Source organism: Carcharhinus amblyrhynchos, chromosome 12, assembly GCF_965287045.1.
Source record: "Carcharhinus amblyrhynchos chromosome 12, sCarAmb.v2.hapA, whole genome shotgun sequence".
In the NCBI taxonomy this organism is placed as follows: Eukaryota; Metazoa; Chordata; class Chondrichthyes; order Carcharhiniformes; family Carcharhinidae; genus Carcharhinus; species Carcharhinus amblyrhynchos.
Genome location: NC_137335.1, coordinates 77,068,807 through 77,081,041, shown reverse-complemented (window position 1 = coordinate 77,081,041; position 12,235 = coordinate 77,068,807). Strand labels below are relative to the sequence as shown.

Genomic DNA, 12,235 nt, shown 5'->3' with positions numbered 1-12,235 from the left:
TCATCTCAAAGCTATTATGTGCGACACGGTGACACAGTGGTTAGCACAGCTGTCTTATAGCATCAGGGACCTGGGTTTGATTTCTGGCTTGGGCCACTGTGTCTGTGTGGGTTTCCTCTGGGTGCTCCGGTTTCCTCCCACCATCTGAAATACATGCTGGTTAGGGTGCATTGGTCATGCTAAGTTCTCCCTCAGTGTATCCAAACAGGCGCCAGAGTGTGGTGACTAGGGGATTTTCACAGTAACTTCATTGCAGCGTTGATGTAAGCCTTACTTGTGACTAATAAATAAACTTTGAAGCTTTCACTAAGTTGCCATTGATCCCAAAAACCCACTAAACCCCCAAATGCCCTTTACCAATTTCCAATCACTCCACCTGAGAACAGCTAATCCTTACCTGGTACTGTTTATCCAGTTCCTGATTTTGTTGAATTGCTTTGAATAACTCATGACAAGTTAATGGGATTATCCCTCTATCTGGACCATAGCCAATCATAGAGTAACTCTTTCCCGAGCCTGTCTGTCCGTAGGCTAACAGCGTAGCATTGTATCCCTTCCATGCATTCTTCAACACTTCTTGGCCAAGATCATCAAACACTCTCCTCTAAAAAGAAGTTAAACAAAATTCAATATTTTTCTCTTCTCTTCATTGGGCATGCACGATGGCACAGTGGTCAGCAATGCTGCCTCACAGCACCAGGGACCCAGGTTCAATTCCAGCCTCGGGTCACTGACTGTGCGGAGTTCGCACATTCTCCTCGTGTCTGTGGGTTTCCTCCGAGTGCTCCAGTTTCCTCCCACAGACCAAAGATGTGTAAGTTAGGTTGATTGGCCATGCCCCTTGGTCTCGGGGGATTAACAGGGTAAATATAGCGCCTGGGTGGGATTGTGGTCGGTGCAGTCTCAGTGGGCTGAATGGCCTCCTTTTGCACTGGGGATTCTGTGATGATCCCTTGTCTTATGTGTGTGCATGTGTGTGCGTGATCTGTGTGTGTGTGCATGCATGCATGTGCATGTGTGTGTGTGTATATGTGCATGCACGTGTGTGCATATGTATGTGTATGCATGTGTGTATATGCATGTGCATGTTTTTGTGTGTGCGCGCATGCATGCATGTGCATGTGTGCGTGTATGTGTGTGTATGCATGTGCATTTGTGTGTCTGTGCAATGTGAGTTCATACACCAGAGGATATAGTTTCACTCAATTCAGTCAATTCAATCTATTAATCATTGTAAACACCTCAATTAGGTTTCCCGTTTATAGTCAATATATTCAAGGGAATGAATATAATAAGAACAGAAAATGCTGGAAAAGCTCAGCAGGTCAGCTGTGGAGAGAGAAACACAGTTAACATTTTGAGTTTGTATGACTCTTCCTCAGAATAGACTCAGTATAAGCCTAGTCTATGAAACCCATCCTCATAATTTAACCTTTTAAAGTCTCCCTATCCTGTAGCCACTCCAAGGCTAATATCTCCTTGCTGAGATCTGCTTCCCAGAATTATATGCATGACTAGGGTAGCATCTAATCGAAGCCCTGTACAGCTGGGACATAACTCCCACCCCTTTCAGATCTCCTCAGACAACAATCAACAGTCAATTAGCTTTTTGAATGAGTTTTTGTACCTGTCCAATAGTGATTTCCATACTTGGAATCTTGAATTCACTCTGTTTATCCAGAATTTATAGCTTCTTGTCACCTGGAAAATACTCTGATGTTCCCTACAGGTTAATCTAATCACCAATCTATCTTCGTTGGCTCAAAGCTTCTAAGGTATGACTCTTCTGGACAATGTTCAATGTTACATCAAAGACAAAGAAGAGAAAGACATCACCTGTGCTAGCTACGCTAAAGGATTCCTAGGATCTTGAGGGACCAAGGCCTTTGATGTTGTCTTCACCGATTGGTGTTAAGTGTTTTAAAATTTTGCTTAATAAATACCACTTGATTTATAAACACTAGTTCTTTGTTTCTTGTAGGTCAGGCACAACGGAGGATGTTTATGTTAGGAATGAAGAATTCAGACCTTAGAGTTTTTCATTAGAAGGGTTTTAACCTCAGACCGTGAAACCCTACACTGCTATGCATTACCGATAGTATTACTCCTGGAACAATGATAATTCGTTGGAAGGTAGGTCTGCTGAGCAGCAGTGGAGGATCTTTCTTGGTGCTCAGCAGAAATCTATTCCGATGGTTAAAAAGGACCGTGGGAGGAGAGGTAATAAGCCGTGGATAACAAAGGAGGGGAAGGAAAGTGTTAAATTAAAAGCGGAGGCGTTTACAGTAGCTAAGAGTAGTGGGCAAGAAGAGGATTGGGAGAGGTTTAAATGTCAACAAAGATTGACAAAGAAATTGATAAAGAAGGGTAGGACAAACTATGAAGCTGGGCTAGCGCTTAATATAAAAAAGGATAGCAAGAGTTTTTATAAATACATAAAAAGGAAGAGGCTGGCTAGGGTGAATGTTGGACCCTTAGAGGATGAGAGGGGGGACTTAGTGGTAGGGGATGGGGAAATGGCTGAGGCCTCGAATAACTTTTTTGTTTCGGTCTTCATGAAGGAAGACGTGAATAATTTGCTGGGTGTTAGCGATGGAAAGGTGGTAGGACTGGAGGGTCTCAACGACATTATTGTTACTAGAGAGGCGGTGCTCGACAGACTGGAGGGACTGATTGTGGACAAGTCCCCAGGACCGGATGGAATGCATCCGAGGGTTCTGAAAGAAATGGCGGAGGTGATAGTGGATGCCTTGGTGGTTATTTTCCAGACGTCGCTGGATTCCGGGGAAGTGCCGGAAGATTGGAAAGCGGCTAATGTTATGCCATTGTTTAAGAAGGGTGGCAGGCAAAAGGCAGGGAATTATAGGCTGGTTAGTTTAACGTCTGTTGTAGGTAAAATGTTAGAATCCGTCATCAAGGAGGAAATAGCGAGGCATCTTGAGGGGAATTGCTTGATAGAGCAGACGCAGCACGGTTTCGTTAAGGGGAAGTTGTGTCTGACAAATTTATTGGAGTTCTATGAGGATGTGTCTAGGGCGGTGGATAGAGGAGAGCTGGTGGATGTGGTCTTTCTTGATTTTCAGAAGGCGTTTGACAAGGTACCTCACAAGAGGTTATTGCAGAAGGTAAGGGGGCATGGAGTTGGGGGTAGGTGTTAGCGTGGATAGAGGATTGATTGTCAAATAGGAGGCAGAGAGTGGGGGTCAATGGATGCTATTCGGATTGGCGGTTGGTGACTAGTGGAGTGCACCAGGGGTCGGTGCTGGGGCCTCAGCTATTTACCATTTATATAGATGATCTGGAGGAGGGAACCGAGTGTATGGTGTCGAAATTTGCTGATGACACCAAGATTGGTGGAAAGGCAAATTGTGCGGAGGGTGTGGAGAGTCTGCAGAAGGATCTAGATAGGCTGGGCGAATGGGCCAGGAAATGGCAAATGGAATTTAATGTTGGCAAGTGCGAGGTGGTCCACTTTGGTAGGAATAATGGTAGGAAGGACTATTACTTACGTGGCGAAAAGCTGCAGCAGGCGACGGTGCAGAGGGACCTCGGGGTCCTTGTGCATGAGTCGCAAAAACCCAGCCTGCAGGTGCAGCAGGTGGTCAGGAAGGCTAATGGGATGTCGGCCTTCATAGCGAGGGGGATTGAATATAAAAGTAGGGAGGTCTTGCTGCGGCTGTATAGGGCATTGGTGAGGCTGCAGCTGGAGTACTGTGTGCAGTTTTGGTTGCTGTACTTACGCAAGGATATTTTGGCCTTGGAGGGAGTGCAGAGGAGGTTTACTAGGCTGATACTGGAGTTGAGGGGGTTGAGCTATGAGGAGAGGCTGAATAAACTAGGCTTGTACTCGTTAGAGTTTAGAAGAATGAGAGGAGATCTCATTGAGACGTATAAGATGATGAATGGGATGGATAGGACAGAGGTGGAGAGACTCTTCCCGCTCAGAAAGGACAGTAGGACTAGGGGGCGCAGCCTCAAGATAAAGGGGGGGCGGTTTAGAATGGAGTTGAGGAGGAACTTCTTCACTCAAAGGGTGGTGAATCTCTGGAATTCTCTGCCCGTTGAGGTGGTAGAGGCTGCGTCGCTAAATATTTTTAAGACGCGGGTTGATGGGTTTTTGATAAGCGAGGGGATTAAGGGTTATGGGGAGAGGGCGGGAATGTGGAACTGAGCCACGACAGATCAGCCATGATCTTATTGAATGGCGGGGCAGGCTCGAACGGCTAGATGGCCTACTCCTGCTCCTATTTCTTATGTTCTTATGTTCTTATAATTCCCTCAATACGGAACTGAAGACTCCGCCTAGATCCCATGCTCTAAATAAAGTCAACATTAGTCTGTATAATGAAAGTCTAATCCTTCCAGAAAGCAACTGTATCATCTTACCTGGTCTGCATATCTGCTTGTAGGTCCATCTGGAATAAGGATTCCCTCATCATTTTTAATAAACGCACTGTGTGACCAATAGGCCAGATCAAATGTAAAGCTTTTCACATTGTTGCGATTTCTGGGATCACAAATTGTGATGCTGTTTAAAAACATGGAGATAATACAATGGCTCCGTGCATCCTTCTCCATCTGTTAAGATAAGTGGGGTGACACTTTGTTTAAAAAGAAATGTCATTCAGGTGGGAGTTGATGGAGAAATATTTGCGACAGTGCATGAGTAACATCCTAAATTACTTTAGGTTAAGGAGATTAAAGATTATTCTCCAAGTTTTAAAGTTTATCTATTCATGTCACAAATAGGTTTACATTAACACTGTAATGAAGTTACTGTGAAAATCCCCTAATTGCCACACCCTAATTGAGGTTATCCACTTTGGCAGAAATAGTGGTAGGAGGGATTATTATTTAAAAGGCGAAAAGCTGCAGCATGCTACGGTGCAGAGGGACCTGGGGGTCCTTGTGCATGAGTTGCAAAAACTCAGCCTGCAGGTGCAGCAGGTGGTCAGGAAGGTGAATGGCATGCTAGCCTTCATAGCGAGGGGGATGGAATATAAAAGTAGGGAGGTCTTGCTGCAACTGTACAGGGTACTGGTGAGGCCGCAGCTGGAGGACTGTGTGCAGTTTTGGTGGCCACACTTGCGCAAGGATATTTTGGCCTTGGAGGGAGTGCAGAGGAGGTTCACTAGGCTGATACTGGAGATGAGGGGGTTGGACTATGAAGAGAGACTAAATAGACTGGGTCTGTACTCGTTGGAGTTTGGAAGGATGAGGGGGGATCTTATAGAGACGTATAAGATAATGAAAGGGATGGATAGGGTAGAGGTAGAGAGATTCTTCCCGCTTAGAAAGGAATAGCAGGACTAGAGGGCACAGCATCAAGGTAAGGGGGGTCAGTTCAGATCAGAGTTGAGAAGGAACTTCTTCGCTCAAACGGTGGTGAATCTCTGGAATTCTCTGCCCATTGAAGTGGTGGAGGCTACCTCGATAAACATATTTAAGTCATGGGTAGATAGGTTTTTGATAGACAAGGGAACTAAGGGTTATGGGGAGAAAGCAGGAATGTGGAATTGATCCACATTGATATTGAATGGCGGGCAGGCTCGAAGGGCTAGATGACCTACTCCTGCTCCTATTTCTTATATTCTTATGTTCACACTCTGACGCTTGCTCAGGTACGCTGAGGGAAAATTTAGCACAGCCAATGCACCCTAACCAGCACATCTTTCAGACTGTGGGAGGAAACCGGAGTGCCCGGAGGAAACCCACGCAGACACAGGGAGAATGTGCAGGCTCCTACGTACATACAGAGGACATCTCATAATGTTATCAGTGTAGGCTCAATGTGCCATGACCTAAGGAATACCAGTGTAGGTGGCAGCTATTGGCAAGCTATCTGGCACTGGGAGAACATCACAAAACACGCTATACACAGGAACCCAGAATGCAGAGTGAGAAAACAAAGTACATTAAAATAGCAGGGCCGGAAAAAATTAACAGCACGACTGCTAGAATCAACATAATCTATTCCGTGCAGCACAAAAGAACTGGATTAATTGTATTCATTGACAATCTACAGAAGTGAAATCATTTAACTGGCACAGTAACTTCTATTGGAAAGGAGAGAAAGAACGTGTCTTTATGTGGTGCCTTTCACACATTTAGGATACCCCACAGCACTTTATAGCCAATGAGGCACTTGTGAAGTGATGTCATTGTTGTAACTTAGGCAACTAATTTATGCACAGCAAGATCCCAAAGACAGAAACGTGATAATCCCACAGAATCCCTACAGTGTAAAAGGAGGCCAATCGAGTCTGCACCGACCCAGCATCTTACCAAGGCCCACCTCCCTGTCCTAACCCCGTAACCCTATGCATTAATCATGGCCAATCCACCAAACCTACACATCTTTGGACTGTGGGAGAAAACTGGAGCACCTGAACGAAACCCATGCAGACATGGGGAGAACATACAAAGTCCACACAGACAGCCACCCAAGGCCAGAATCGAATCTAGGTCCCTGGCACTGTGAGGCAGCAGTGCTAAACAATGCGGAATCATGCTGCCCTGTGCCACCATGGCCAAATAGTATGTTTCTTGTGGTGTTGATTGATGGATAAATATTGGCTGGGACACCGGGGAAGAGATGTCTCCCACTCCGCTCCCAGTTCTTCTTTAAAATAGGGCCATGTGAATTTTCACGACCTGATAGAAGTCTACAACATTACGAGGGGCATGGACAGAGTGGATAATCAGAAGCTTTTTCCCAGGGTGGAAGAGTCAATTACTGGGGGCACAGGTTAATGTGCAAGAGGCAAAGTTTAAAGGAGATGTACGAAGCAGGTTTTCTATACAGAGGGTGGTGGATGCCTGGAACTTGCTGCCGGGGGAGGTAGTGGAAGCAGATATGGTAGACAAATACATAAATAGGATGGGAATAGAGGGATACGGTCCCCAGAAGGGTTTTCCTTCAAATGGGCAGAATAATCGGTGCAGGCTTGGAGGGCCGAAGGGCCTGTTCCTGTGCTGTGATTTTCTTTGTTCTTTGAGAAGGCAGTGGTCAGTTGGTTTAATGCCTTGTTTGTATTACCAGTACTGGAGCTAATGTGAGTAGGATGGTACCAGTCAGTTAACTGGATCAAAAGGACCAATATGTCCTTTTGTTCTTTCTTCATGTTCCTCACTTCCCAGCCAATGGACACAGCAATCCTCTGTTTGCTCGTGTTGGGGAAAAGGTTGGCAGGAGTGTAGAGTGGCTGATGGAGCAGCTGAGGTTTTAAAACTCATATCATGTTGAACATTAATGAAACACTAGATTCTAACAGATATTTTTGCAGCAGTAATTTAATGATAAAATTTTACATTGGCTAAGGATTTCTTTTACTTTTCACAGATTAAGAATAGCAGTCACTTCCAACAAGGTAAAACTGCTGCTTACTAAATGGACTTGTCCCTAACAAATTGGCACTTATCAAATATAAGCTATCTGTCTGGGGAAGATAGGTCAACTAACAAAACTATAGCCTAGCTATCAGTGAAACAGTAGCTTAGAAGCAACAGAGGTTTCAGCTACATATCCACTGGAAATCCCTACTTGGCTGAGTGGAGGGGCTATACTGTGAAAATGCTGTCCGATGGTTAAGACTGTTGGGTAGGATAGTGGTGCCCAGTTCATCTTCAATGCAACTGGGTTAAAGATGATTTTGGATGTCCTTGGGATGACCCTGGTTTAGATCTTGGTGCCAACTCGACTATGATGAAGTAACCTGGCATTAATACCTAGAAATATTTGGCTTTCATAGAATAGAAACCCTAAGTGCAGGAAGAGGCCATTCAGCCCATTGAGTCTGCATTGACAACAGTCCAACTCCAGGTCCCATCCCTATAACCCCACACATTTACCCCGCTAATCCCTCTAATCTACAATCCTGGGACCCTAGGAGACAATTTAGCATGGCCAATCAACTTAACCTGCTCATCTTTGGACTGTGGGAAGAAACCGAAGTATCCAGAGGAAACTCATGCAGACATGGGGAGAACGAGCAGAGTCAGCATTGACAGTGACCCAAGCAGGGAATCAAACCCAGGTCCCTGGCGCTGTGACACAGCAGTGCTCACCACTCTGCCACGGTCCATTATATCAAGTTTGAATGGGGGTGAAACCTTGTGCATGCTATAAACTTAAGGTCATGAGTCATGGGCGCTTGTGACACATGCATTGCTGTGGATGCTACGTTGGCCACTTCTGACATGTCTTAAGAGATTACTTCATTACTTCCTAGGCTACAGCGGTTCAAGAAGGTAGCTCACCATCAGCATTAGCAATGGGCAATAAATGCTGGACAAGGCAGTGATGCCCACATTCCCATGATTGAACAAAATAAAAAATTAGGCAAGTGTGGAGATTTCTCACAAAATTTTAGCCTCCCTTCTGCCAACTGCAGTACCAGCTTCTTGGTGGTAAGATGTAGCAGATGTTTCTAGATGGATTAAACTCTTGAGTAGGATAATGGTGCCCAGTTCATCTAGAGTGCAACTGGATTAAAGGCGATTTTGGATGTCTTTGAAAGGTATCCTGACAGAGTTCTTAGAAACATAGAAAATAGGAACAGAAGTAGGCCATTCAGCCCCGCGAGCCTGCGGGGAACTGGAACTGATCCACTTCAGATCAGCCATGATGTTATTGAATGGTGGGGCAGGCTCGAAGGACTAGATGGCCTACTCCTGCTCTTATTTCTTATGTTCTTATTATGATCATGGCTGATCATCAAACTGATGGTAGCACAGTGGGGCGGCACGGTGGCACAGTGGTTAGCGCTGCTGCTTCACAGTGTGAGGGACCTGGGTTTAATTCCTGGCTTGGGTCACTGTCTGTGTGGAGTTTGCATGTTCTCCCTGTGTCTGCGTGGGTTTCCCCTGGGTGCTCCAGTTTCCTCCCACAATCTGAAAGACATGCTGGTTAGGTACATTGACCCGAACAGGTGCCGGACTGCGGCAGCTGGGGGAATTTCACAGTAACCTCATTGCAGCGTTAATGTAAGCCTTACTTTTGACTAGTGAATAAAATTTAACTGAACTCAATAAACTGATCTTGATTTCCCCCATATACTTTAATCTCTTTCACCCCAAGATCTATAACTAACTCCTTCTTGTAAACACAATATGTAGGCCTCAACTGCTTTGTGTGGTAGCGAATGCCACCAGCTCACCGCTTTCTGGGTGAAGAAATTTCTCCTCATCTTAGTCCTAAAAGGTTTACCCTGTATCCTTAGGCTGTGACCCCTGGTTTGGCACTCCCCGCCATCAGGAACATCCTTCCTGCATCTACCCTGTCTAGTCCTGTTAGACATTGCCGATACGTACATTAATAACTTATTTGTTAATCACTTGAAATATTTAAGTAGCTATAGCTCTCACTCACCTGGTTAAATGGTCGAACACGGACTGCCACTTTCACACTGTCTGCACTCAGCATATTTCATCCTTCCTGCATTTCCCCAGTTGGTGTCTGGGCAGCCTGCTTTAACCTGATGATGCTTATTAAGGGATGTCACTTTATAACTTAAATGCGGCTTGCCTGCTTTTCCATCTGCATTACTTTCCCTCTGTGAGATGTGTTACGGGTAAGTGCGCACAAATGGGGATTGTTTCTGAATGTCAGGCTGGAGGTATCAAGTGTAGCAACAGTGTTGGCAGTGGGAGGTGGGCGGGGGGGGGGAGGAATTAAAGGATTACCTGCACATTTGTCACCCAGCCAATAACCAGGAAGTAAAATACCTCTTCATTATTATTCTGAAACCTACCCACCACCCCCCCTCCCCCCCACCCCCCCACCCCACCACCCTCTCCATTGGTCACCAATAACATACATCTTCTTAGGGTTCAGTGGGGCAAAGAGAAAATGTAAATTGGATATCTGAGTTGTTTAAGCCAAGCTCCTGAAATGGATAAAGTGCATAATGAAACAGCCAACTTGAAACCGATCTGTCGCACCAGGAAAGAATGGACAGCATCTCCGGTGACTGAATAGATTATGGATTTCCCCAGCTATTTGAAGCTAACCCACAAATTCTAAATTGAAAAAAAAAAGTGCTATTGGAAAATAATTGTACTTCCCAAGTAATCTCAGTGCCTTTGTTGGGGGGACGGGAGGGGGTCACTCTCAAACAAGACAATATTTTAAACCACTGACTTTTCCAAAAATAACTGTTTGCAAAAGATTAACTTTGGTACGATATTATCTTTATTTAATAAATCATTAATTTACTGGGGCCCTAAAAGAGCATAAGAATCAGGCAGCTAACATGAGCAGGATTCCAGAGTTATGCGTACTAATAGTGAAAGGGTGATAAAGGAAGAAGTGATACCAATTAGGGAACAACAAGGGAACTGACACACAGAGACTGAGGTATGAAATGAGCATTTTGCTGCCCAAGTCAGAGTGAAAGAGAAACTTGATGGGCTGAAAATTGATAAAAGAGAGATAAAAGGTGACGGAAGATGTAACAATCAATGATTCAAAAAGAGGTTGGATGAGCACTTGAAGCAGATGAACTTGCAGGGGAAACGGGCGAATGGGATTGAGTTGATTGCTTTGCAAGGAGGTAGCCGGGACTTGATGGGCCAAATGGCCTTGTTTTGTGTTGTAAATGACTCTGTGACCCTGTGGTTGAGAGGAATGAGTTAGGTTGGCTGTAATTCAGGTTGATAAGTCACCAGGACTGGGTGCTTAGTATCCCTGCTAGGGTGGAAATTGCTGAAGCAATAGCCTTAATCTTCTAATCCTCTTTAGATACAGAAGATCGGAGCTTTACAAGTGGCGATTTGGGCAAACATCAGCCCATTATTTAAGAAAAGTAGAAAAGGGTGAATGAAAAATGACAGGCCCGTTAGTTTGGCGTCAGTGGTAGGGAAGATGTTAGAATCTATTACAAAGGATGTAGTAATTGGACACTTAGAAAGTAATGGTAACAATGGGCAAAGTCAAGATGATTTTCGGAAGGAAGACCATTTTTGACAAACAAGGAACAAAGAACAAAAAACAAAGAACAATACAGTACAGGAACCAGGCCCTTCGGCCCTCCAAGCCTGCACCGCTCATTGGTCCAACTAGACCATTGGTTTGTATCCCTCCATTCCCAAACTTGTTAGAGTTCTTTGAGGATGTTATTTGCAGCACTGACAAAGAAGAACCAGTGGATACGGAGTATTTTGATTTTCAGAATGCTTTTGATAAGTTCCCACACAGGAGGTTAGTAAATAAAATTAGAGCACATGGTATTGAGATTAATATGTGCATAGATTGAAAATTGGTTAACAGACAGAAAACAGAGTAAGAATGAACAGATCATTCTCAGGATTGCAAGCTAATGGGGTATCGCAAAATTAGTGCTAGGTTCCCAGCTGTTCACAATCTATATAAATGATTCGGATGTGGGGGACAATTGTAATATTCCCAAATTTGCTGAAAACAATCCTAGGTGGGAATGTAAGTTGTGAGGAGGAGGCAAAAAGGCTTCAAGCAGACTTGAATAGGCTAAGCGAGTGGGCAAGAACATGGCAATGGAACATAATGCAAAGATGTGTGAAGTTATCTACTTTGGAAGAAAAACCAGAAAGAATATTTCTTAAATAATGAGAGGCTGGGAAGTGTGGGTTTTCACAGGGACCTACCTGGGTATCCTCATTCACGAGTCACTAAAAGTTAGCATGCAGGTGCGGCAAGCAATTAGGAAGGAAAATGGTATGTTGGCCTTCCTTGCAAAGGAATTTGAGTATGGAAGTAAAGGTGTCTTGCTGCACTTGTGTAGCGCCTTGGTGAGACCCCACCTGGTGTATTGTGTATAGTTTTGGTCTCCTCATTGAAGGATGAATACACTTACCATCAAGTGATCGCAATAGAGCATTGCCAGACTAATGGATAGCGGGATTGCCATTTAAGGAGAGATTGAGAAGAGTAGCCTGTATTCTCTAGCATTGCAAAGAATTAGATAATCTCAATGGAACATATAAAATTCCTACATGGTTGACATGGATAGATGTATCCCTTGGCTTGTGAATCTACAACTGGGGACAAGACTGAGACGAGGAGGAATTTCTTCATTCAGAAGGCAGTGGTCTTTGGAATTCTCTATCCCAGAGGAAAGTGGAAGCCTAATCATTTAGCACGTTCAAGGCAAAAATCTATGGATTTCTGAAGATGAATGACTTCAGTGGATTTGTAGATAGCATGGGTAAGTAGCATTGAGCTAGATGATCAATCATGATCTATTTGAATAGTAGAGCA

General features: G+C 44.4%; 1 protein-coding gene across 1 annotated transcript in view; it reads right to left on the bottom strand.

The window, feature by feature from the left end:
* kif28 (kinesin family member 28) overlaps positions 1–9,537 on the bottom strand; it is a 56,949-nt gene extending 47,412 nt beyond the window's left edge. The window contains exons 1-3 of the mRNA XM_080199845.1: positions 9,371–9,537; positions 4,387–4,578; positions 398–604 (exon numbers count right to left, since the gene is read on the bottom strand). Of these exons, the coding sequence (XP_080055971.1) occupies positions 398–604; positions 4,387–4,578; positions 9,371–9,424 (453 nt within the window). The 5' untranslated portion in view covers positions 9,425–9,537. The remainder of the gene's footprint in view (positions 1–397; positions 605–4,386; positions 4,579–9,370) is intronic.
* Between the last annotated feature and the right edge of the window lie 2,698 nt (positions 9,538–12,235).